Below are 25508 nucleotides of genomic sequence, written 5' to 3' on the forward strand. Positions count from 1 at the left end.
TAATTTAAGAGAAGACTATGCAAATGCCATGATCTCATCTAAAACAGAGGTCTTGGGAAAACTTATAACACCGGGGAACTATTTACAAATATATATGTGACATACATTTGTTCTTCTATCTGAAATTGGTTGAGTTTATGACAAACAAAAAGCCTTCACATTTCAGACTGAGGGAGAAAGGGATGTGTAGATCAGTAAAGTCTAGAAGGTAAAATATCTTTGAAAAACTGAAGGTTGCTATTTTCAAAAAGCTAGAGCTACACTAGGAGTGTGAGGAGCTCCTTAGATCCTCTCCCCAGAGAAAAAATCGTAACTAGTACCAATTATTTTAAAAAAAACATTTAAAGCCCTGGCTGGCGTAGCTCAGTGGATTGAGCGTGGGCTGTGAACCAAAGCATCGCAGGTTTGGTTCCCAGTCAGGGTACATGCCTGGGTTGCAGGCCATGACCCCCAGCAACCGCACATTGATGTTTCTCTCTCTCTCTCTATCTCCCTCTCTAAAAATAAATAAATAAAATCTTAAAAAAAAAGAATTAGACTCTCCTTTAAAAAAACATTTAAAAAGTCACTATAAATTGTCTTGAAGAACACACACCAAGTAGAGACACATTTATTCAAGAAAATTTACGTGGTAGGTATAATGAGAGTCTAGCATTTGAGCTATAACCTGCTCTTCCTCTACCCTCTAGCCCAAAGTGACAGAAGCTCTACTCTGGGTAGGTACAGCCAAGAATATGGGGCTCCCTCTCATCCCTAACCTCCACTCTAGGATGATAACAGCATTTTCATTCACTACAGCCCTGTGTTATAGAAGCTCTCTTCCAGGCAAGTGTTGTCAAGAGGACCAGGGTTCCATTTCTCTACCCAGTTCCCACTTGTAGGGAAGGAAGAAACTCTACCACAGAAACAAATTAGAAATGGTAAACAAAAAGGTCAGTATAACAAACTCTGTAAATATACACTAATTTTCCTTTCTTTCAGCTCCTTTGAACAACACAACATTGTACAAAGTAATAATAACAAAAGTACAAAACTAAATAATCCTGAACCTCCACTACAGGTAGGCAAATTGAAGGTCCAAGAATCCTATCTATTTTAACAGAATTCTTATACATCCTAATACTATTTCCAAAACAAAATTTCTGCTGAAATTTTGTTTATAATCTTCCCTTTGGCAAACCTATTCTTTCCAAATAGCAAAAAAGCAAACTTTGGTTCAGTCCTCCTCAAATCCTAAATAATGAGGTGTGAAAAAGTAAGATTTTGACAAATACATACATGCTCTGTGCTGTCACAGATTGTGACTGAGGTGGGCAGAGCAGCAGCAGCAGAGGCTTGATGAAGGCCTGTCCACAGCTGACAGGGCATCTGATCCTTTGAGCAAATATTTAGCCATAGAGAAAAATGAGTAGGACATGAGGGAATACATGAACTCTCAAAGCAACTGAGCAAGTTTAATGAATAGGACTGAGGAGACAGCAGGAATCTGGAGCCTTGAGAAAGTAAAAATAGTCCTTTGAGACAATCTTTAATAAAGTATAAAAAAACTTCAAAAAATTTTACAAAAAGAATCTGGAAGTAGTAACTATATTTTAAAAAGTAATTCATAAATTTCCCAATGAAAGCATAAGCTCTTGAATGTTGTACTTTTGTTCTTACAAAGAAGAAGAAAAGGCCCAAACACCCTCAAATGATGGCACACATTCAGACTTTTGTTTGTGGGGAGACCAAAAATTAGAAAGAAAAACCACTGATTAGCATAATACATGTTCAATAGTGAACCAGGCTTGGATATTTGTAATTGTTACATTTATAAATGAAAACATCTCAATAATCTAGCTCTTTAAAACAAATTTTACAGAGGCAGCTTAGTTTCCTACATATAGGCAAACGAGAAACAGTATGCTAGGCACATTAGTATGTAAACCCTTATTCCAAACACTCTTCCAGTATTTCCAAAATGGATGATTTTGATAAAGTGAGGTCAGAGAGCAAAGGCCACTGGTCTCTGACACTGTGAAGTTAGGGAAGGGTGGAATCTGTCCTTAAGTTTTTAGTTGCTAACTTAGTAACTGATATTTCCAGAAATTCTACCATCTACAATTTCACCACCATGAACAGATTGTCCTATATGGTTACTAGGTTAAATAATAAGTGTTTTTAAAAAGGTATTATTATAAAAGTTTGATTATATAGCCTCAAATGCCATAATTTTTAATGCCTGCCTAACATACCATCTAGTAAAACTTTTATATATATATAAAATATATATTATATAATATACTTTATATAAATATAGCACACTTTATAGTGCATATATACTTTACACATATATAAATATACTTTATATATATACACTTTATATATAAATATATACTTTATATATAAAATGTAAATATACTTTATATTACATAGACTTATATATAGTACTATATTATATACAGTACTGTATTATGTATAATATAGTGCTATATAGTACTATACGTATATACATCTATAGTACTATATTGTATATTATATATAGTACTATATTATATATAGTCTAGTACTATGTATAGAATGTATATTAAATGTATATATTATACATAGAATATAGCACCATATAATCTATACATAGTACTATACTATAATACAATACTATGTATAGTGCTATATATAATATATATTATATATATAGTACTATATAGTGTGTGTGTATATAAAGTGTACTTAGCCATTCTCCTATTGTTTAACTTCGTTTTAAATTTTTTCTTACTATACATTGAAATACGCACTTCTGCATATGGCATCTTTATAATGTGGTATTTTCCTAAGAGAAGCTTCCCAGGCGAGAAATTACTAGACCAAATTTAAGGTTCTTGATATGTGTGGCCCTTGCCTTTAATTAGAAATGTAGAGCCTTAGCTGGTGTGGCTCAGTGGATTGAGTGCCAGCCTGCAAACCAGAAGGTTGCTGGTTCCATTCCAAGTCAGGGAACATGCCTGGGTTGTGGGCCAGGTCCCCAGTGGGGGGCACATGAGAGGCAACCACACATTGATGTTTCTCTCCGTCTCTCTCTGCCTCTCTCCCCCTCTGTGTTAAAAAATAAATATAAATTTAAAATGTGTTTGTTTAAAAAAAGAAATATAGATAACTCCTGCTAGTTTTAGCAGAACCTGGGACTTTGTCACTAAAGGAAATTATGGAGTTTTTCATATCATATTATAGTTCCTGCAGGGATCTCAAAATAACTGTTATACCTACCACTACTCCAAAATTATGATAGACTTTAGACCTGATGTTTGATATTATTATTTGAGACATTAATAAAGAAGCACATAGATTACAATATACACCTGTAAAAATATTTTGATAACTGGTCTTTTGTAGTCCTTTGTATTTATTTAAGCATTTTAAGATATATTCAGAGAAGGGTTCCATAGGCACCTCCTGACCAATAAAGGAGTCCCATGGTCCCCTCGAAATCTAAGAGCTCCTCCTCTGGACTCTTAAGCAGATTAGTCCCATAAAACATCCTACTTCCAACCCTAAAATATCAGTTTCTTTTGTGGGCTTCACATATAAAGATTTCCATGCATAACAGCTGCTTGTATTCTCCAGGATAGCCCAGGAGAGCAGATTGTGTCAGAGTCTCAACCTAATTTTCCACTGGGTTCAATCATGGCCACTAACCAAGGATGCTTAGGACTTGCCCCTGAACTGGTTCCTATGCAACATCAAGGGTCCAGGAAGGCCAAGACAGGTAACCTACCACACCAGCACATATTTTTCTTTATGGCTAGTAGAAGGTAGCAAAGTTGGTAACAGCACAAATTTTATAAATTAATTCTTTGGAGCAAACACAATGTGTAAGAGTTTATCCCAACAGACTTCATAATGAGACTTTCAGTTTGACCTTTCAGAGAACATCTTTTGTAATAATACAAACATATAATCAGTCAGCAAGTGGTCTACTCAGAAGACGGGAAAACATCTAAGCCAGATGGAACAGGGTTTCACACTACCTAAGAGGAACTGATTGCTGAGCACTTACAGGACAATATAGACACTGATTGCTGCAGAATGTGGTACTTTGGAGCTTGTACCTTATAATGCAAAAGGGTTGCAAATCGTTAGTGAAAATGGAAAGTAAAAAAGCACAGAAAATTGATCCCAAGAAAACTTAGGGCGCTAATGAACAATGATTTTTAAAAAATTATTTAACATGATTATGTGTGACAAAGTCAATTTACTAAGAAAGAAAATCCAAATGGGGTGCTGCACTAAAAAATGATTATGAAGTTTAAGCTTAATAGATATAAATCTCTAGTCAGTTAAAGGACAATTTTTAAAATCAGCACACATGCAATCAGGGAAATATATTTTTAAAAAAGGTCAAGCAAATACCACTTTACAATGCTACTTTTCTATATTTATCTGGTCATAAGAGGAACAAATATACAAAAGGTGAATAACAATTTCAATTGGATAATCAGGCTATTCTGCCACTTAAAGGTAAATGAAGATATTCTTGTTGAAGACATGCCATGTAGAGCCAAATGAGCTACTGCAATCATCCATCTGCTTTGTTCAAACACCTGAATAGCTATCATAAAGACAGAATTATTTCAGGGCTGGCATGAATCTAGTAATTACCTGATTAATCTTCTCATTTTATAGAGGAGGTAAAAACTAAGATGAAGCAAGATTTACCAACTGGCTCACAGAAAACCATAGAGCCAAGGAAATATCATGTCCTCCTTCCCCCTTCCCAGGATTCTTGTCACTGCCATTCCAACTTAATTCTGAAATATCGTTAACTAAAGAATAAAGACATAATGAACAAAAAACAAAATACCCAATACACGAGTGAGTGGTGAGTATTACAGAATGTAAATTACATATCAATGTAAAGGAAATGAATGGGTATCATGGGCCATCAAAGACTTACTCAGTTGACAACAGAAATTAAACATTTATATTTTGGTTCTGACTTTGGCCCTATGGGATGTGACATCACTCCTGTGATAATCAAAAGGTACAGAGAAAAGTTTTGTGGTTTGTACTTCCAGGGTATCCCAATTGAAAAGAGAACAGGCATGTAGGGGGAAAAAAAAAGACAAAAACCACTTGAACAGGAAATTTAAGATGAAATAGAACTTTTTAAAGAAATAGCTACACTAATGAAATGAATATTCAAAAGGCAGGTTTTTACATAAATCATATTCTATTTTTAAAATAAAACTCCCCATCTTCTATGGGATGTAGCCTTCTTGTTTAAAATCGGGCCTTCATTAATAAAAGTGGTAGAAATTCTGATTCTGAACTCAGAAAACCCAAAAGATATAGAAAGAAGAAATTTAACTGTCCTTTCACCAAAGTGTCCCTAAGCAATTTATATCACCTCTGACCATTCTGGATCTCAAGCCATAGCAAACTGAAGAAGGCAGGTAGGAAGGACCAGAAGATATTGTTACTCTCAACTCCAGGCCTAATGGTGGTTGTAAGCCAGGTAAAAGACTTCCAATATCATAGACAATGCACCCAATATTGCCAATGTCTGTTTCTCAAGGAATTTCCAATTCATTAGGATTACACAGATAGCTATTTTGATTGGAACGAGTTCATATTAAATCTCATTGTCTTTCCAGAAAAAAATAACCACCTGGTCCAAGGATCAGAGAACCAGATTAGCTTTTTAATAAGGTGTTTTTTAATAATACGATCCTAGCTTGAAAATTTAACTCTCCTTTTTAAAAACCATGAACTCTGGCTTTAGGACATGACAAATGAAAGTAAGGTCCAGTGTACCTAAAACAATTCCTTCTACAAGTATTGGGTGGAATACCTCATCTTCTAGTAATTTCCCTGGGGGAAAGGAGAGGTGTTATGTCCCCATGTTTCCTCTCTGGCAAGGTAATCACCCAGTGGGAAAAAATTTTCTGTGCTTCCTAGCCTTGGAGATACATTCATTAGTCTTGGGGCACATATTACTTATGTATTTCTCAAATGAATTGATTACAATGTGGTGGATACTCAGGCACACACCCAGATCCCCCTTCAAAGAAGGACATGTTGCCCCAGCTGCTGGGAGCGCTGCAGTCACTAGCCCCCGCTGTCAGACCCTTGAAGAACTGCCTCAATTACAGGGAACACCTCATCCAAGGTCACACTCCTTCTTGGAGTGAGGAACAGATGAAGGAATATAAAAGTCTGACCAACTCAAGCTATTCCAGCACCAGAGCTTCCCATGGGGTCAGACAAGGCTGTCATTGAGCCTGTACTGCCGCTTGATTTCTCTCTCTGCCCAGTCCTGCTTCCTTCCCTCCTCTTCCTCAGCATTGATCCCAAGGGCACTCCTTACTAAATCTGCTCACTAATCTCAGTTTCAGATGCTGCTTCCAGGGGAAAATCAGACCGTGACATATACATACCATAACTTTGAAGGTATGGTTATATTTTGCAAAAGGAAATTAAAACAAAGTTAAAGAATATCTATGGATTATGTACACTATCACAAACTACCAGAAAGTTCCAAGGTTTAACAGACAGGTTTAATACTGACTCAGCTCAGAAGGAGACTGCCGATGGTTCCAGGATCAAAGTGTGTAGCAAAGAACAAGTGCACTTGCCTGACCTTGTCTTCTGCCCCACAGCCTGGATGGCTAAGTGGAGCTGGAGCTAGTTGGCAACTTGAGGGACAGGGGGTTCTAGCCATCCCCCTTAGCAACACAACCAACACACACAATTAGAAATCATTCTGCTTTCTGTGGGATTTTCAAGCAATCTTATGCATTTCCATTTACGAAGTTAAAAGTCTGAAAATACTTACTGATTTTTTATGAGTTATCATATCCTGAAAAGAAAAAGAAAAGATAAACTGAATATTGTGTTTTTCCAAAGCACTTAATTTCAATAAGCAAGTAATTTGTCCCACCCCGTCCATCATCCAGAGTAAATCATTTGAAACCTCCCCCGCACAAAGCTTCAAATAAAATAAGCCTCTGAGAATTGTAAAATTCATTTCTAAGAAAAATTTAGAATAATTGGTTAGCTTTGGAACTACTGGGGGGCATTTATGGTTGTAAGAATTTTCTCATAACAATGGCAATGCTTTTGTCCCAAGAGAGTCTGAGATTCAAGTTTGGGGTTCTGAATGCCCTACATCTTCCCAGTGAAGAATGTCAGTGACAGCAAGGAAGTACATGGGAAGCACTGTGGTATCCTCGGGTCTGAACCACTTCTTGACTCATCAAAGTGAAGGCTGCAGGCCACCCCCACAGACAGCTTTCCTATGGAAGGGGTATTACTGGTAGGATTCCTGACCCCTTACTATAGTTGTCTAGAAATTTTCAAAATCAGTGACAACAATTTCAGTCAGTTAACTTAGCATGTTTGTATAGCCCTTGATTGTATCATTTACGCACCAGAAGCCAACATTTGCCAAAAAGTACATAATTAGAGCTACCCCATAAAACATTTTTTACATGTTCTGAGATTTCTATTTTCTGATGACAAGTACAGATTGCTTTTTCTGGCATCAGATATAATTGACTATTCACTCCCATTTTAGGATATATTATTCTATATCATTAAAAATTAAAACTTATCTAGGCCATGGGACCTTCCAGAGGAGTTCACTGAGGCACAGCTGAGAAAAAAAATGTTTTAAATCAGGAGAAAATACATTCTAATTTCATGTTTCTCAGCAAAATATACTTAATGATTGACCCTTTCATATTTTCTAATTTTAATTATTTCCAAGCATAACCACCTTAGTGAAAATCAGTAAAAGAAGTAATTAATATCTAACGTAACTTAGATTGGTTTATAGACTTTTGGGAAACTATTCTACAATGTACAGTACAATAATAAAATAGTTTCTTCTTTCAATGTCATGAATGACTTCTTAAAATACAACTCTGTGCTATAATTACAGAGCACGCACCTATGTAGAACAGATGTGATATATAACAAACACAGGTTACACATCTGAAGATGATGATATTTCTACCAGGAAATAATCCCAAATTACTATAAAACCCAGAAAAATCTGGTTAACATAACATTTCAAGAAATACAAAAATATCCAACTTTGCTGTCACAAAATTATGATGTCCATGAAAGCTAACTCTGAACCACTGGTTCTCACCTCTGGCTGCACATTTGGGAGGTTAGAAAAAGTTCCCTCAAGACTATAATGTAATTGATCTGGGGTATGGCCTAGGTACTAGGATATTTACAAGCACTCCAAGTGATTCTGTGGCAGGGGATAACAGGAGTGGGGAAGGGGGAAGGGTTTTCAGGAACATGTATGAAGGACACATGGACAAAACCAAGGGGGAGTAGGATCAAGGGTGGGAAGTGGGGATGGTGGGGTGGGGGGAGTGGTGAGGGGAAAATGGAGACAACTGTACTTGAACAGCAGTAAAAAATAAATACAGTGAGTGTAACTCACTGTACAGTTGAGTAACTATTACTTAACAAGGCTGAGTAACACTGCTGTCAACAAACTAAGGTTTTATTCCTGAAATGATTTAACACAGATCAGGACTATCTGACCAATATTAAGATATTCAACAATATTAATTTATTAGCTGAATTTTGTAGCAACTTACCTTAGACATTCACACTTTACAAATGTGAGCATTTTTAAAAACACTATGTCATGTCTGGGCTGGTGTGGTTCAGTGGATTGAGTGCTGGCCTACAAACTGAAAGGTCACTGGTTTGATTCCCAATTAGGCCACCTGCCTGGGTTGCAGACCAGGTCCCCAATAGGGGATGCACAAGAGGCAACCACACATTGATGTTTCTCTCCCTCTCTTTCTCCCTCCCTTCCCCTCTCTCTACAAATAAATTTAAAAAATACTTTTTTAATATTAAAAAATACTATGTTATGTTGCCCTGGCCAGATGGCTCAGTTTGTTGGAGCATCATCCTGTACACCAAAAGGTTCTGGGTTTAATCCTCAGTCAGGGCACATACCTAGGTTGTGGGTCCAAGCACAAGTCAGGGCGTGTATGGGAGGCAACTGATCAATGTTTCTGTTTCTCTCACTCTGTCTCCCCCACCCCCTTCCTCTCACTCTAAATTATTTTTAAAAGACATATCCTCAGGCAAGGATTTTTTAAAAAAGTACCATGTTATCCAAAAAAGCATCTGCATAAAACTCACAAAAGTACATTTAAAAATTCTCATTCATTACTGAGTTATGTGTAAACACACAAGTTTTCAGTTTTACTCTGCTTTAAACTGAGAGGAAAATAACAAATACTGATTACATCTATGCCAAAACTTTCTGCCCATTTTGGTAACTGTTAAATGTTGGCTTCTTTTATCCAAATTGAGCAATAATTTTTTTAATGTGTATGTTTAGATCAAACTGTCCATGAAAGGATTCAGAGTGGTGTGTTTGACTCAATGGAAACTAGCAGGAGTTTGGGCTTTGCTTCCCCAATGAGCCTGGAAACATTCAGATTGCCTGCAAAAATACATCTGTAACACATACACTCACAGAGCAGCCAGGAAGTCTAGAACCTGTGACAGGAAGGAAGGAATTGCACGAGCAAGTCTTTATTGTTTCAACTGAACATATAATACTGCTTTCCCAAAACGAAGTATTCAGGAGAAGGTGAACCATGCCCTTTACCTTCCATGAAAGAATAGTGTCATTGTCGGTATCATAGTACAGGATCATGTTATTGGTCATGCTGAAGCTTTCTCGAACTCCAAGATGGTAGAAAAGTGAAGGCTGTTTGGAGGTATCACTCATGTCCACCACGGCAATATCTGAGATGAACAAGGAGAGGAAAGGGTGTGGGTGAGAGAGGTGATATGTCTCTACTTAATCTACTTCCTGATGATCACCAATGGGGAGTTGCTGCAGTTTGTATTTCTACCACCAGCATTTTAGGTAAAGCACAAATTAGGAATGATTTGATTAAAATTACCGACTCCATGAACTCTGGAAGAAAAGCAACAAGAATTTAAAAAAAAATTAAAACCAAAAACTCTTCTGTGTTTAAAGTGCTGGGAATGTAGCCTCACTTAAAAATTGCTGGAGGATTTTTATTAGGAAATATGCCATAACCGATGAATATATTTAGCTTATATACAAAGTGTGAAGTAAAATGAAATGAAAAACCACATACCTACCATGCAGCCCAAGATACAGAGCATTATCTGTACTGTTGGAGCTCCACGTGCCTCTTTCCAGTCATAGCCCCTCCCTCCTACCCCAGAACACCTCTTTTCTGATCTCTGTATTTACCAGTTTCCTGCATATAGCTGTATATATATATATATATGTATATGCATTTAAACATTATGTATGACTCCCTAAACAATATATTGTTTAGTTTTGCACATTCTTAAACTTCATATAAATAGTATCACACCATTTGTATTCTTTAGTTTGCTGTTTTTGGTGTGAGACCACCAATTTGTATGTCTAGCTTTAGATCGTGCATTTCCACTTCAGCATAGCTTTCCATTGAATGATGACTAGATGGCAATGTCTTTATACATCCTGCCTAGAGACATTTCATTCATTTTTTTCTTATTTCAAACTGTTGTAATGAGCATTCATTTCAAACTGTTGTAATGAGCATTCTTATGCCATGATCCTAGCTCACATGCCTGCCATCAACTTGACAATGTAGCTCAAATGCCCCTGGAGTTGTGTCTGAGAAAGACCTACTCAAAACAGGGGAGTGACACCTCACATCAATACACAACATATTTAAATTTTCCCAGGAATACTGGACACCATTCCAAAGTTCATCATTTTCAAGAGCATATAAAAGCTCCAAGTTTGAATGCATCTTCCCTACCACATGCAGAGATTTTAGAAAGTAATGTCCAAACTTATGCTCACACTGCTGTGACTCACAGGAAGTCACTGAAAATTCCAATTAAACAGAACAGAAGCAAAGTGAATGAGATGTGAAGAAAGAAGGTGTCATGCAAAAGTCACATGAGTACCAGGCACAGCTGGCTCTTCACAGAGGCACTGGGAGACCTGAGGCCAAGTGCCAATAAGCCCTGGGTGGGCCTTTTATTCTCCAATTTATGGGCTGGATGCCTGCTATATGCCAGGTATCATACTGGGTACCAGGGATAGAAGTGTGAATGAGGCATAATCCCTTTCCTCAGAAAACGTCTAACAGGGGTGACAGGAAGGAAATGGTGGTTAGAATCACCATGAGGAGGGCTAAAGTAAGAGAAACAGCAACAATGGCACCCCTGGCCAGAGAGCAGTCAGGGAAAGCCTGGACAAAGTAATATTGCCTGGGACCTGAGGGTCCATAACGGTTAGGCAAATCAGGGTAAGGATGAGGGGATGGAAAAGGAAGGAAAGGGTGTTGGAGGAAGAGAAGACAGTAAATGAAAGGGGTCTGAGGTATAGGTGTTCGGGCCACTGCAAATAATTTCATGGGACCAGAACACCCAAGAAAATGAACCTAGAAGGGTAGGTAGGGGCCAGGTGGTGACAGGGTTTGAAGATCATGTTAAGAGGGCTGCCCTCTACCTTGAGTCAATGGGAAACATACGGTAGGGTTGGGTTTTTTTCCCCACTTTTTATTATGCACAAGTATAAATATATATAAAAGTAGACAGAAAAATATAATGAAACGCCTGAACACCTCTCAGCTACCAAAACAATTATCAACTCACAGCCAGCCTCCTTGTTTCATTTCTGTCGCCATCCATACCATCCCCTTCCATATTATTTTGAAGTAAATTTCAGACAGCATATTATTTCCTCCCTAAATATTTTATCATGTATCACTAAAAGATGAGAATTTGAGGAAAAATAAATAAATGCCCACAGTATCAATGACTCACCTAAAATTCCAAAAAAAATCATGAGGGGTTTAAAACAGGAGACTAACATATCCAAATTTACCCTTTAGAGGTGGTTGTTCAAGAAAAGACAAATATATATGGTGAGGAAACATTTTACAACCCATCCTAGTTATTTATCTCAAATGGATAACTGTGCCCCACAGACAGTTGCTTGGAGTCAAAAATCACACTGCAGCTGCATAAATTAGACATTTGACCTATATGATTGTTCCCTGGACTCAACAACTACTCAAATTAAAAAGAATGTGTTTCCTAGTGATGCTATTAAGAAGTGGTGACATAAATGCTAATTCCACAGCCATGGGGACTTCTATAACTAGTTAATAAAGGAAAGAAAGCAAATGGAGAAGACAAAGGAGAGGGATGGGAGATGGGAGAGGGCAGGGGTAAAGGACAGCAGCCCTCAGGTTATGCGGGCCTTTTTTTGTAGGAAACCTCCACCCTCGTGGAGTAGCTTGTCACCAAACAGATTAAGTTTTAATCTGGTGACATGAGTTCTTTCTTTGCTTTGCCTTCTCAGCATTCTGTGCTGGGACCTATATACTGGCCTCACCCCCTCCACTAAGGAGCACCTCTGTAATCTCCTGGGATGGAGAGTTTTTGGTGCCTAACTAACACAGGACAGATCTACACTGCTACTAAAAAAAAATCCAAGTAATTCATATTCAATAGGAAAACTGTCCTCAAACCCAAAGTTCACATTTTTGACTGACATTTGTCTCCCAGACCAGTAAACTAAGTTTATGTTCAGGATTTCTACAGTAATAGTTAACCAGTTTTTAGAACTTCTAATGTGAATTTGATTAATACTAAATTTGATTAAACAACAGATATATGAGGAATCAAGGGTTTTTTCCTAAAGAGACCATATATTACCTAAAAGCTTCACTTATCACAATGGTCACTTGCTTTGCCATTTACAAAAAACTTCCACAGACATCTTAGCCAAATTTCAGAACCACCTTGTGAAGCAGGTGGGGTAGGTATTGGGGTAACAGACAGGCCTAATGTCACATAGCTGGGGAACGACTGAGTCAGGGCTGGGACTCAGCCAAGTCCTGTGCTCTAGTTCCCACCCAAAAGTAAACCTGAAAGGCTTACTACTTTCAGGCCTCACTTTCTGAAATTAAGCCACTTGGGAGCAAACAGTTTATTAAGCTAAATCATAGGCAAAGGTCACAGATAAAAAGAAAGAGGTAAAATTCAGATTTTTATTTGCAAATGTACCCGTGTGCTCCCTGCAACTATCACCTTCCAGTTTCCATTGACAGCCCACATAGAATAAGCCACTGTCTTTGGTCAAGAATGCATACAACCCCACCAGCTCTCTTGGTTTAACAAACTTTAAACCAGGTTCCCGTTAAAAACTACTCTTAGCAAAAAAGTGTCTGAATTTAAAATCAAAGGCCCTTCATACAACTTAAGAATCGATTAATTACACATGGACAAAGCTAAAGGAGGGTAGGATAGAGGGTGGGGCTGGCTGGGGTGGGGGAAGTGGTGAGGGGAAAATGGAGACAAGTGTGCTTGAACACCAATAAATAAAATAAAATTGAAAAAATAAAGAATCAATAACAATCATCTGTCTGCTATGCTAACGTGAAATAAAGATGAATGACGTATTGATTTTAGTTCATTAAAAACTTTTGAACACTGTTATCTTGAACATTTTGTGAAATGTTTTATAAGTAATAAGTAAAAATATAATATTCTAGTGTGGTTTTAAAGTGCCTGATTTCTAAAGCAAACACTAGTCAACAAAATGACATGATGGCAAATGATTTACCATACAGTAATTCTGTGATTGTACTGGCTCATGCCAGTCTTAAATATATCCTAGGTTATCCATAAATCCCACTCCCAGAAGAAAAAAAAAACAATGAATATAAGATTGGTTGTATCTAAATGAAACAACTAGATTTTAGAATAATTTTCCTGCCAAAGGCATTTTTAAAAATCTGATTACACTTGTAGCAACACCGGCCACCCAAAAGCTGCCTAAAAACAACAGAGCCCAGATTTCCTGGACAGCAGGCACCTCTACTAACTCCAATCATAATTAAGATCCTACTTCATCTACTGCTGCTAATTTCTAACAGACTTGAGGGCAGGCAGGTCAGTGGAAAGAACGTTGTGAAGTATCATTTAAATCCAATTTTCCAATCTCAGAAGGAGGAGAGAACCTATCAATTCAGCATCAGGAAGTCAACAAGTCCTTACCAAGTGCCACACTGGATGGATACTAGTTTCTTGCAGTATCAATTTTCAACTGGGAAGGTGGGTGGGAATAATATGGACATCAGGAACCTCTACCTGGTCCCCTATGTTTTGCTTTCCAGTATCTTTTTTGTAAGAAAGACCAAAAAATCATTTTTATAACTCTGTAAGTAGATCAAAATATGTCCATTACCTGTTTTTTCAAAAGAAATATGCCATGTATAAGCAAACTATGTTTACTCACTGAGGTGAATGGACTCATTGGGGTTAATTTCAGACCACTCACAGTGAAATATTTGTAATACAAAGTGTGGCATGACTTGATTCACTTTAGCTTTCACTGGTATGTGTTGCTCTGCCAGCTAACAAGGCAAAACCAAAAACAAGAAAGTGAAGCATTACACTGCAAGCTAGGGTGCATCCATTACTTTAAATAGTATCAATATCATCAAAATAATGTGTGGTGTCACACACTTAAGAATTCTGACTCTGGGTTCCCTGGCAGCCTTTGAATACATCATCTCGATATTTTTATCATCACCTGAAGGTTCCTCCTCAGCTTCCTTCAACCCTTTTATAAAGCAATCTGCTTTGACATGACTCCCTTTGGCAATTTTTTTTGAGACCTATTTTTTAGAAGGCTTTTCTGACCTGGTGACAAATGACCTCTTCTTCTTAAAGGTCTGTGTCATATGTCACCTTTGAGATGTGAACAACTTTAGAGAAAAGTAAAGCTTGATGTACTGCTAGCACACACTGCAAACTCTGAAGAATATATATCTGAAAAGGTATTTGCACATCTTAAATGATCTATTTAACACCGTATGTTTTATTAGCATTAAAAATATATTTATATTTCAGTAAGTATTATCAACAGCACATAGTTTTCTGTATACAACAGCCAAGTTTTCAGTTAATATCTGATCACTGTGGCTAATTATCAAAGTCACTTCTGAATGGATCAGAAGCACTTTGAAACATGGCTAAAATTATTTATCTAGTTGTTCAAATGCAGTTCAGTGAAACGAGCTAATAAATGTACTTCGTTCATCCTGGCCAGGTGGCTCAGGTGGTTGGAGCATCATCCTGTACACCAGGGGGTTGCAGGTTCAATGCCCAGTCAGGGCACATACCTAGATTGTGGGTTCAATACCTGGTTGGGGCATGTACAGGAAGCAACCAATTGGTGTTTATATATCTCACACTGATGTTTCTTTCTCTCTTTTTTCTCTTTCTTTCTTTCTTTCTTTCTTTCTTTCTTTCTTTCTTTCTTTCTTTTTCTTTCTCTCTCTCTTTCTTTCTCTTTTCTTTCTTTTCTCTCTCCCTCCTCCTCTTTCTCCCTTCCTCTTCAAAATCAATAACTATATCCTCAAGTGAGGATTACTAAAAAAAAAACCTCTTAAACTTCTCTCATAGTCATGCTTTCTTGATCAAAGTTTGTTGAATAACAAAATGTTATCACACAACTGCCTTGAACCAATAATTCCTTAGAGACTATCATCATGAAGAGGTTTGGGGTATAAAAGGAATTTTGTTTAATTTAGTGAGATACATATAACTCAAATTGGACTAAAATATTCCTTTGTTCATTGGTTCATTTATACAAACTATGGTTGAGAGAGATAATCAAAATAAGTCAGATCTGCAATTTTATTAATTCATACTAGAATGCATAACTTTTCCTCTCAGAACTTGGCAGTCTAAATAATAAATATGTGTTTAATTTAACTAAATATCTAAATTATATTTCTAAGATGTCTGGAATATAGTTGCTCTTATAAATATAAATCACTACTACCACCCTAGACATTATCAAAGTCTTATTTATAGTATTAATTCCCACCATCTATGAAGAAGGGTTGGCAGAGCAAACCCAGACTAATGCCTAAGGAATGAAGAATGAAATTCTTAATGGAATTAAGCCTGAATTAAAGAGACTTTACAGCATTTAGAACTAGAGGCAGAGATATTCCCCTGACGGATACCTATCTTTAGAATTAACATTGTCTACTCTTTGGGTTTTACTGAGTCAACACTGGAAATGTAAACAGTATTCTGGCTAGTAAACAAATGTTTTCTGGAATTTAGGGGGAAATTCCTTCAAAGCAAAAGAGGGGGCTTGATAGAAACTTTACTGTCCTCTTCCCCGTATATGGATACTGTCCCACTGCAGCAAATAAATACAGGAGAGAATCTGACTGATACTACTTCCAACATGTGAGCCTTACTTTATTAAATTTCCATTTCCATAATCAGGAGGAATTCTGAGGCTCCTTTCCCAATTGTGTTTGATAATAAATTTATTTGGTTTGTTTTGTTGTGGGAGAAGAGTGGCTAATGCTGCTCTCCTTAAAAATTATGAAAACTGTTTTACATTTCTTCCTTTCCTAAAATTTTAACTTCTTTTCCAAATAAAACTCCATTAATTTTCATCATAGATGCAAATATTAGAGCACCCAATATGTATATCTTGCACTGATATGAAAAACAGCAAAGAAATGACAAGGAAGAGACAGGAAAGCAGGTGAGAGAAATAAAAATCCCTTAATTTTTTTTCAAAGAAAAAAAATTCCCCTCCCCGACAAGCATTTTTCTAGAACAGAACTGTCCAATGAGACCTTCTGCCATGAGGAAAATGCTCTTTTCACGCCTGTTGAGCACGTGAAATATGGCTGGTGCAAATAGGGACTGGCTTTATTTTATAGCATTTTAACTAGTTAAAATGTAAATAGCCACTCGTGGCTAGTGGCTACCAAAGCAGACAGTGTATTTTAGAACTTTTACAAAAAGAGCCAAGTGACAGGTTTGTATCTTTTGGGTGGAGATATCCAAAAACTGTGAGTGGTAGAGATCAGAAAGCCAGAAGTGGTGGGGGTGTGTGTGTCATCTGTTTAATCAATAAATCCACTTATTGGAGGTGTGTACAGCCTTTGTGAAACCTATGAAAAAACTTTAGTTATTGTGATGTACTGAGAAATGATCTATTTAAGACCAGGCCGAGGTCAATCAGAGGAGATGCCTGGTACAGCCGAAAATGCTAGGCAATCTGGACCCAGACAGAGCAAGAAAATGCGACTTGCTTGTTGCCTAGCTTTGGAATTGAAAGCTGAAGATTACTGACTGACTGAACCAGCCAGAAAGAAGGGTCCTGTTAGTAGATGAAGGCTTGTTACACACACATGCCCGCGCACACACACACACCATTCTAGAGAAGCAAAGCCACTGCACACCAGTTTTTCAGAGTTGGCACCAGCAATCAAGAGGCTACAGTTGTACCTACTGGTAGAAGGGATGTTTAACCACACAGAAGAGTCTGTTCAAACTCCAATTTCAGAGGAGAATGAAGAGAAGTCGAGAAAACCAAGTGGTTCCAGGTGAAGTGGGCTCTGGAAAAACTTTTCTAAAAAGATGTGCTGAACAGTATGCTCAGAGTGGTCAGAAATGTCAAGAGACTGTTTACCATGGGGCCTGCTGCCACTTATTTGAATAAATCTCACTCCTTAGCCGCCTCCAACAAGTGAGGATTTACTCTGCAAAAAACAGAGCAGTGTTCTCTCTGCAAAGGATGAATGGTGATAAACTTAGCTTACTACTGCAGCATGGTGTGCCAGGTATTTTAAAGCAATTCATCGATCATCCTCCCACATGCTTCTAGGTTTAGGGTAGGCACTGTGACTTTCTTTTAACCAGTGGAGGAATGAAGGCACAAGGACACCTAGGTAATTACTGTCTCGCAGACAATGCTTATGGATATCACCCACGTGTCAGAGGTTTGTCACACAGATTCCAAAGGGCTGGTAAGGGAAAGAGCTAAGCGACAGTCCATTCCACATTTGAAAAAACTCTTTGTCAACCAAAACTACTGATTTTAAGGCCACGTTCTTCTGGCACACTCGTCATGCTTAGATACGCAGTATTCCATTTTCGAATGCTTGTGCATTATGAAGTAAAAGGCTGTCGCACTGGAGTTCGGGGCAGAGATTCAAGTGTGCAGAAGAACACCGGGCATTTTTAAAAGTCAGCCCCCGCCCCCCACTCTCTGTCTCAATTCTCACACACCAATGCCGACGGCGGCTGAAACTGGAATCACACTGGTCTGGCTGTAGGCGTTCTAGAAGCTTCCCAGGTGATTGTGAAGTGTAGCCAGGGCACACTGTAAAAGGGCACGCAGGGGTGAGGAAGTACAAGTTGGATAAGCGGTCGGGAGAGGACAGCGGCGTGGTCTGGGTTGTGCATTAGCCGTTACCCGGGGCACCCGATGTTTAAGGAGACTGAAACATGGAGGGGTGTAAATGCCGGCGGCCTCCGTTTTCCCGTCTGCGAAGAGGTCTAATGCCACCTACTGTCCCCTCCCCCAGAGCGCCGGGCGTCGCCGTCGAAAGAGTCGGGGCGGGTGCTAAAATGGCGCGCGTGAGGGTGAGAAGAGCCCTCGGGAGCGGGACAGCGGCGGACGGGGGCGCGCGCCTCACCTGCTCGGTAGAAAACGTCGAGTACGGCCGGGTCCCCGGAGTCGAGCTCCCCGAAGGGCACGGTGCTGAGGTCGACGCCCTCGGCCTCGCAGGCGCGAGCGAGGCACTGGAACGCTCCCACCTCAAAGCCGCCGGCCGCGCCGTCCTGCGAGCCGTCGCTGCGCACGTACACGGCCCTCAGAGGCCGCCGCGGCCCGCCGCTGCCCTCCAGGCTCAGGGCCACCAGGTCTGGCTCCTCCGGCCCCGCCGGCTCCGCCGCGCTCTCCTCTCCCTCTCCCTCTCCCTGTGGGGGCTCGGCCGCCGCCCAGAGCGCCTCAGCCGGGGGTCCCTCGCCGCCGCTCTCCATGGGCCACCCCGCGCCACTTTCCGGGGCTTCCATCTCCGCGTGAGTAGCCGGCGGCTGCGCTCGCGGCGACGCCACGAGGTGTCCGCTCACCTGCTCCTCAGGCATGGAGGGGAACTGCGCGCGCCAGCGATCTCGCGCCCAGACGCTCTAACCCTGGGGCCCCCTAGCGCCTTCTGGAGCGCGGGAACGAGAAGCAGGGGGGTTAAGACGTAAAGGGGTCACGGCACGCGGAGGGCGCGGGGTGGTCTGGGAGGGCTGGGCGGGGGGGGGGGGGGGGGGGCGGGGCGGGGGCAGGATCGAGGAGGGCGCCCCCTGCAGCCTCCCCCGGCGTGGCCGGGAGGGGAGTGGATTTATCAATTGCACGATATTGCTGCTGCCACCTCTCCGGCCGGCCAACTTGTGTTTTTCTCGAGGCCATTTGAGGCTTTTCAAATAGAGCAAAAACTCGTTCAGAGCGCTGGTTCGATGCAGATAATATTCAATTCCGACCTAGAGATATAGTTTTAACCCGGAACTGAGACGACATGATGCTGACTTCAAATGCCTCCCATTTTGTACTCCTCGTCCCCAGTTGCCAAGAGCGTGGCCCTGCCGAGCCCGCTTCTGGAGGCCCGTTCCGCTTGATTTTCACTGTGAACTTGACAAAAGTACTGGGATGCGCCCGCATCAAATTTTATTTGCCTAGAAAATAGACTCCAATTGGACTGCCTGTCCCACCTATGAAATTCTGTGAACCCACAGGAATCTTTACTCAGTGTCAACCCGTCTCGTGATTTTGGCCCAAATGTTAAAAAGTAGTATTGTAATGTTAAAAGTAGTAGTAAAAAGTAGTAAATACAACTACCTCCTACCACTGCAGGAGGTAGTTGTATTTAATGCTCAGGAGCACTGATGTTTTCACAAGTCTGGAGGGGGGGGGTTGTTTCCATTTTAAATAACAGTTTTATGGAGACATAATTCACACACCATCCAATTCACCCATTTAAGTGGTTTCCAGTGTATTAACAGAGTTGAGCATCCATTACCACAATCAAGCTCAGCACCCATTAGCAGTCGCTCTCCATCCCCCACAAAACCCCTCAGCCCTGGGCAACCACCAATCTACTTTCTGCCTCTACACATTTGCTATTCTGGACATTTCGCATACATAGAACCATACAATGTGTGAATAAAGGTTTTCATCTATCATGGGTTTATACCCATTAATAGGATTTCTGGGTCATACAACAACTCTGTGTTTAACCTTTAGAGAAATTGTCACTGTTTTCCAAAGTGGCTCCACTATTTTTCATTCCCACCAGCAGTGTACAAGTTCCAACTTTTCCATACTCTTATCAACACTTATTGTCTTTTTGATTATAGACATCCTGATGGGTACGAAATGGTATCTCACTGTGGTTTTGATTTGCATTTCCCTGATGACAAATGATGTTCAGCATCTTGTCATGTGCTCATTCCCCATTTGGATAACTTCTTTGGAGAAATGTCTATTATGATCCTATGCCCATTTTAAAACTGGGTATTTGTCTTTTTATTATTGAGTTATAAAAGTTCTTTCTATATTGTGAATACACATCCCTTATCACATTTGTGATTTACAAATATATTCTCCCATTCTCTGGGTTGTCTTTTTACTTTCTTGATGGAGTCCTTTACAGGACATTACAAGCCATTTTGAAACAAGCAGGATAGGATTTACCTTATAAAACATTTGGCTTTCCTTCGTGGTGCAGTCTAGCCCTCCCACCTCCCCCTGCAAAAAAAAAAAAAAAAAAAAAAAAAAAAAGCAGAAACTGCCAATATAAATATTTGAAGAAATCCTACCCTAATTTCACTTTTAGTAAGAATTAGGAAATTCACGAGTGATATTAAAGTGTACCCTCTACTGTGGCCAGTGAATGGAAAATGGGCTCTGAGGAAATCTGTAAAGACACATGGACCAGAATTGGGACAAGGAAGCTAGGGAAAACTTGGAACACCTTTGTTCTAAGATTTTTAAAAATATGATGCTATAAAAGGACATATTTTCTATTTAACCTTGTAACGCATAATAGTTGTTTTCCTAATGTGCCGGTTCATCTAAGGTTATTCCAATGACTGACACAGCCTTCAGAAGGGCAAAAATGCCCATTTCACAAGCGCTTGCCAGTATCTTGCTGTTACCCCTACTTCAATCTTCCCGTGTTCCTTCCAGCTCTCACTGAGGCCCTGCTGACTAAGACACACAGGATTTGTGAGTTTTGGCTTGGATAATGTCTCCTCTAAACAAAACTCTGATGAGTAAAGAGCCCAGCATTTACCCAGCTAATGAGCACCTTCCCCATAGGTGACCTGGGTGCACGCAGCCCACCTTCTCATTGTCTCCAGTAATTTGCACACCTGAAACGTGCCCCAACCACTTCTCCCTATGTCCTTCCTACTCTGCCTCAGCCCCACTGAGGAGAAAATTGTAAAATGCTTTTTACAATTAAGTCTTTTCTGTTCAGTTGAACGATTGTTTTGTTCTGACCCCTGCCTTGCCTCTTTCTAAATGCACATCCTGGAAACCACTTTGCCCCACCACAGAGGTGTCATTTAGATGAGAATATTGGTAGAACAGAGGCACTGTAGCTGAAGAGTCAGAGTAAATCTAGGCATTTTCCTTTATTTTATTTTAGGCTGGTTATTCATACCAACCTTGGTCAAACAAGTCAGTTCTTTGACTCAACGTTATAAAAATATTTTAGCTACCTTTCGAGTGGCACCTTCATTACTTTTCTCATTGTACCCAAGGTCCTAAAACAAATAGTGACAAAAGAGAAACAACCAAGTTGTACAATATTATATGTCTGTAGTGGAAAAAGTTTTATATAGTAATTCAACACAAATTTATTGCCTGTTATGTGTCAGGCATGGTTTCAGTGCTTGGGATATCATAGTGAACAACACAGCCAAGTCCCTGCCATCATGGGGGGAGAGAGAGATGCATATATGCACACACATGTATATATGTGTGTATATACATATGTGTGTACACACACACAGATGGCTATAGACAAATATACCTGTGTATATGAGACAGGATAGTAAGAAGCTAGGAAAATTCCTTGGCAAGTGGAATAGGGAAACAGACAGATAGCTGAACACAATGGTCCAGCAATTTACAGTAAGGTGCAGATTGTCACCAGGGTGGAAGGCCCCCAGTGCCTGGCAAGCGCTCAGGGTAACCTCTTCACCCCTGGCCTTTCCTCCCTGAAGATAACATCTAGGCCTCAGTTGTATTTCAACTTCAGGCCTAGAAAAGCAGCAAAACCAGGTAGGTGACACCAGGACAAACTGCAATGACTAAAGACTCCCTGCCTGCCCTGCCACTGAAGACCATGACCCTGAAAGGGCACACCTGGAAAACATGGCAGCTTTCCAAGTACCACATGTTTTGGATGATACTCTCCTTTCCCAGACCCTGCAATCATGATGTAATTTCCAGGCTACTTACCACCTTGATGATTGTCTTCTAGAAGATTCCCTATTTCTGTTTTGTGTGTGCAAAAGACTATTTAAAATTAAACATTTTTATTTTGAGATAATTGTAGGATCATATGCAGTTGTAAGAAATACAGAGAGATCTAGTACTTTTCATGAGTTTGCCCCAATAGTAGCATCTTGCTAAACTATAGTAGTATCAGTCCCAGGACATTGGTGTTGATACAATCACAAAACAGAAGAGTTCTATCACCACAAGGATCCCTTCTGTTGTCCTTTGAGTGCCGTACCCATTTCCCTCCTTACCCATCGTACCTAACCTCTGGCAACCACTAGTCTGTTTGCCATTCCTACCACTTTGTCATTTCAAAAATATTACGTAAATGGAATCATACAGTATATAATCTTTTAGGATTGTCTTTTTTCTCCCAGCATCATTCCCTTGGGATTCATCCAAGTTGTTTCATGTATCAGTAGTTTGCTCCAGTTGTTGCTGAGCACTATTCCATGGTATGGATGTTCCATAGTTTCTTTAAACAGTCACCCTTAAAAGGACACCTCGGTTGTTTTCAGTTTGGGGCTATGGATAAAGCTTCTATAAACATTCTTGTACAAGTTTTTGTGTGCACATAAGTTTCCATTTCTCTGGGGAAAATGACCAGGAGTGTAAATTCTGGGTCATGCAGTAGTTGCATGTTTAATTTTTTTAAATTTTTCAATTACAGTTTATATTCAACATTTTTAAAGAATTTATTTATTTATTTATTTATTTATTGAGAGAGGGGAAAGGAAGGAGAAAGAGAGGAAGAGAAACATCAAAGTGTAGTTGCCTCCTGTGCACCCACTACTGGGGACCTGTCCCACAACCCAGGCATGTGCTCTGACTGGAAATCAAACTGGCAACCCTTTGGTTCACAAGTTGGCACTCAATCCACTAAGCCACACCAGCCAGGGTTACATTCAACATTATTTTATCTTAATTTAAGGTGTACAGCATTGTGGTTGAGCATTTATATAATTTATGAAGTGATCCCCCTCAATAAGTCTAGTACGCACCTGGCACCATACACAGATATTACAATATTACTGACTATATTCCCTACGCTGTACTTGACATTCCCATGACTATTTTGTGACTACCAATTTGTACTTTTTAATCCCTTCACCTTTTTCACCCAGCCTTCCAACCCCCTCCCGTCTGGCAACTATCAGTTTGTTCTCTGCATCTATGACTCATTTTCTGTTTTGTTTGCTCATTTATTTTGTCCTTTACAGTCCACATATAAGTGAAATCATGTGATATTTATCTTTCTCTGTCTGACTTATTCTTTTTGTCTGACTCCAACTTTTTCTTTCTCAAGATTGCTGTGGCTATTTCTGGTCTTTTGTGGTTTCATATATATTTTAGGATCATTTGTTCTAGTTGTGTGAAAAAAATGCCATTGGTATTTTGATAATGCTTGCATTAAGTCTACAGAATGCTTTGGGTAGTAGACACATTTTAATGATGTTAATTCTTCCTATCCATTGCATGTTTAATTTGTTTAAAAAAAAAACCTGACAAGTTGTTTTCCATAGTGGCTATACCATTTCATTTCTCTACCGGCAATGTATGACTGATCAATTTCTCTACACCCTTATCAGTGTTTCGTATTGTCACTTTTTTTATTTTAGCTATTCTGAAAAGTGTGTAGTAATATCACATTGTGGTTTTCATTTACGTTTTCCCAATGGATAATGATATTGAACATCCTTTCATGTGTTTATTTGCTATCTATATATCTTCTTACATGAATGTCTGTTCATATCTTGTGCCCTTTTTCTCATTAGAATGTTTGGGTTTGTATTGTTGAGCTTTGAGTATTTTCTCTGTATTCTAGATACCAGTCTTTTGTCAGACATGTGGTTTGCAAATATTTTCTCCCAGTCTGTAGCTTGTCTTTTCATCTTCTCAACAGAGTCTTTCACAGACAGAAAAAGTTATTAATCTCGATGAGGCCCAATTTATTAACTTTTCCATTTATGGAATGTGCTTTTGATTCTAAGTTAAAAAACTCTTTGCCTAGCTCTAGGGCCCAAAGATTTTTCTCCTATTTTTTCCTCAAAAGTTTTATGGTTTCACATTTTACATTTAAAATCTACTTAGAGTTCATTTTCATGTAAGGTGTGAGGTTTAGATAAAGGATCATTTCTTGCCTCTGGATGTTCAGTTGATCCAGTACCATTTGATGAAAAGGCTATCTTTCCTTCATTGAATTGCTTTTGCTCCTTTGTCAAAAATCAGTTGGGCATATTTGTGTGGGTCTATTTCTGTGTTCCATGTTATGTTCTATTGACCTGTGTATTTACCCTCTTACCAATACCACACTGTCTTGATTGCTGAAGTTATACAACTAGGAGTGTCCAACCTGCAGGCCACGGACCACATGTGGCTCAGGATGGCTATGAATGTGGCCCAACACAAAATCGTAAATTTACTTAACACATTAGATTTTTTGTGTGTTATTACATGTTGCAATGCATTTAATGTGTGGCCCAAGACAACTCTTCTTCTTCCAGTGTGGCCCAGAGACACCAAAAGATTGGACACCCCTGTGAGCAGCCCTTAATATTGGGTAGAATGAGTCCTCCTTTATTTTTCTCTTCCAAAATTGTTTCAGGTATAATAGAGACTGTGTTTTTACAGATAAATTTCAGAATAAGCTTATCTATGTCTACAAAAAAACCTTACTAGAATTTTAATAATTACATAAACCTATAGATCAATTTGGAAATAATATCTTCATTATATTGAATCATCCAATCTATGAACACAGTATTCCTCTTCATTTATTTAGACATTCTTTGATTTCTTTCACTAGATTTTTCTACTTTTCAGCATCTAGATCTTGTACATACTTGAATTTCTATATAAGTGCTTAGTTTTTTTAGAGTGGGTATAAATGGTATGGTGTTTTAAATTTCAGGTTCCACATGCTCATTATTAGTATTTAAAAATGCAATTTTGTGCATTGCCATTTGTGTCATTACATGATTTTGGTGAGCCCACTTACTAGTTCAGGAGTTTTGTTTTGTTTTTGAAAATTTCCATGTAGGTAATCAGATAATCTGCAAATAGGGACAGTTTTATTTCTTTTTTTCCAATCTGTATGCCTTTTATTTCT

At 39.1% G+C, this 25508-nt stretch overlaps 1 protein-coding gene across 1 annotated transcript in view; it reads right to left on the bottom strand.

Annotated features, from left to right (window-relative positions):
* MAP3K15 (mitogen-activated protein kinase kinase kinase 15) overlaps nt 1–18882 on the bottom strand; it is an 80472-nt gene extending 61590 nt beyond the window's left edge. Inside the window, exons 1-3 of the mRNA XM_036016847.1 lie at nt 18537–18882; nt 9632–9771; nt 6812–6835 (exon numbers count right to left, since the gene is read on the bottom strand). Coding sequence (XP_035872740.1) covers nt 6812–6835; nt 9632–9771; nt 18537–18882 — 510 coding nt within the window. The remainder of the gene's footprint in view (nt 1–6811; nt 6836–9631; nt 9772–18536) is intronic.
* Nucleotides 18883–25508: the final 6626 nt, after the last annotated feature.

Source organism: Phyllostomus discolor, chromosome X (assembly GCF_004126475.2).
Source record: "Phyllostomus discolor isolate MPI-MPIP mPhyDis1 chromosome X, mPhyDis1.pri.v3, whole genome shotgun sequence".
In the NCBI taxonomy this organism is placed as follows: domain Eukaryota; kingdom Metazoa; phylum Chordata; class Mammalia; order Chiroptera; family Phyllostomidae; genus Phyllostomus; species Phyllostomus discolor.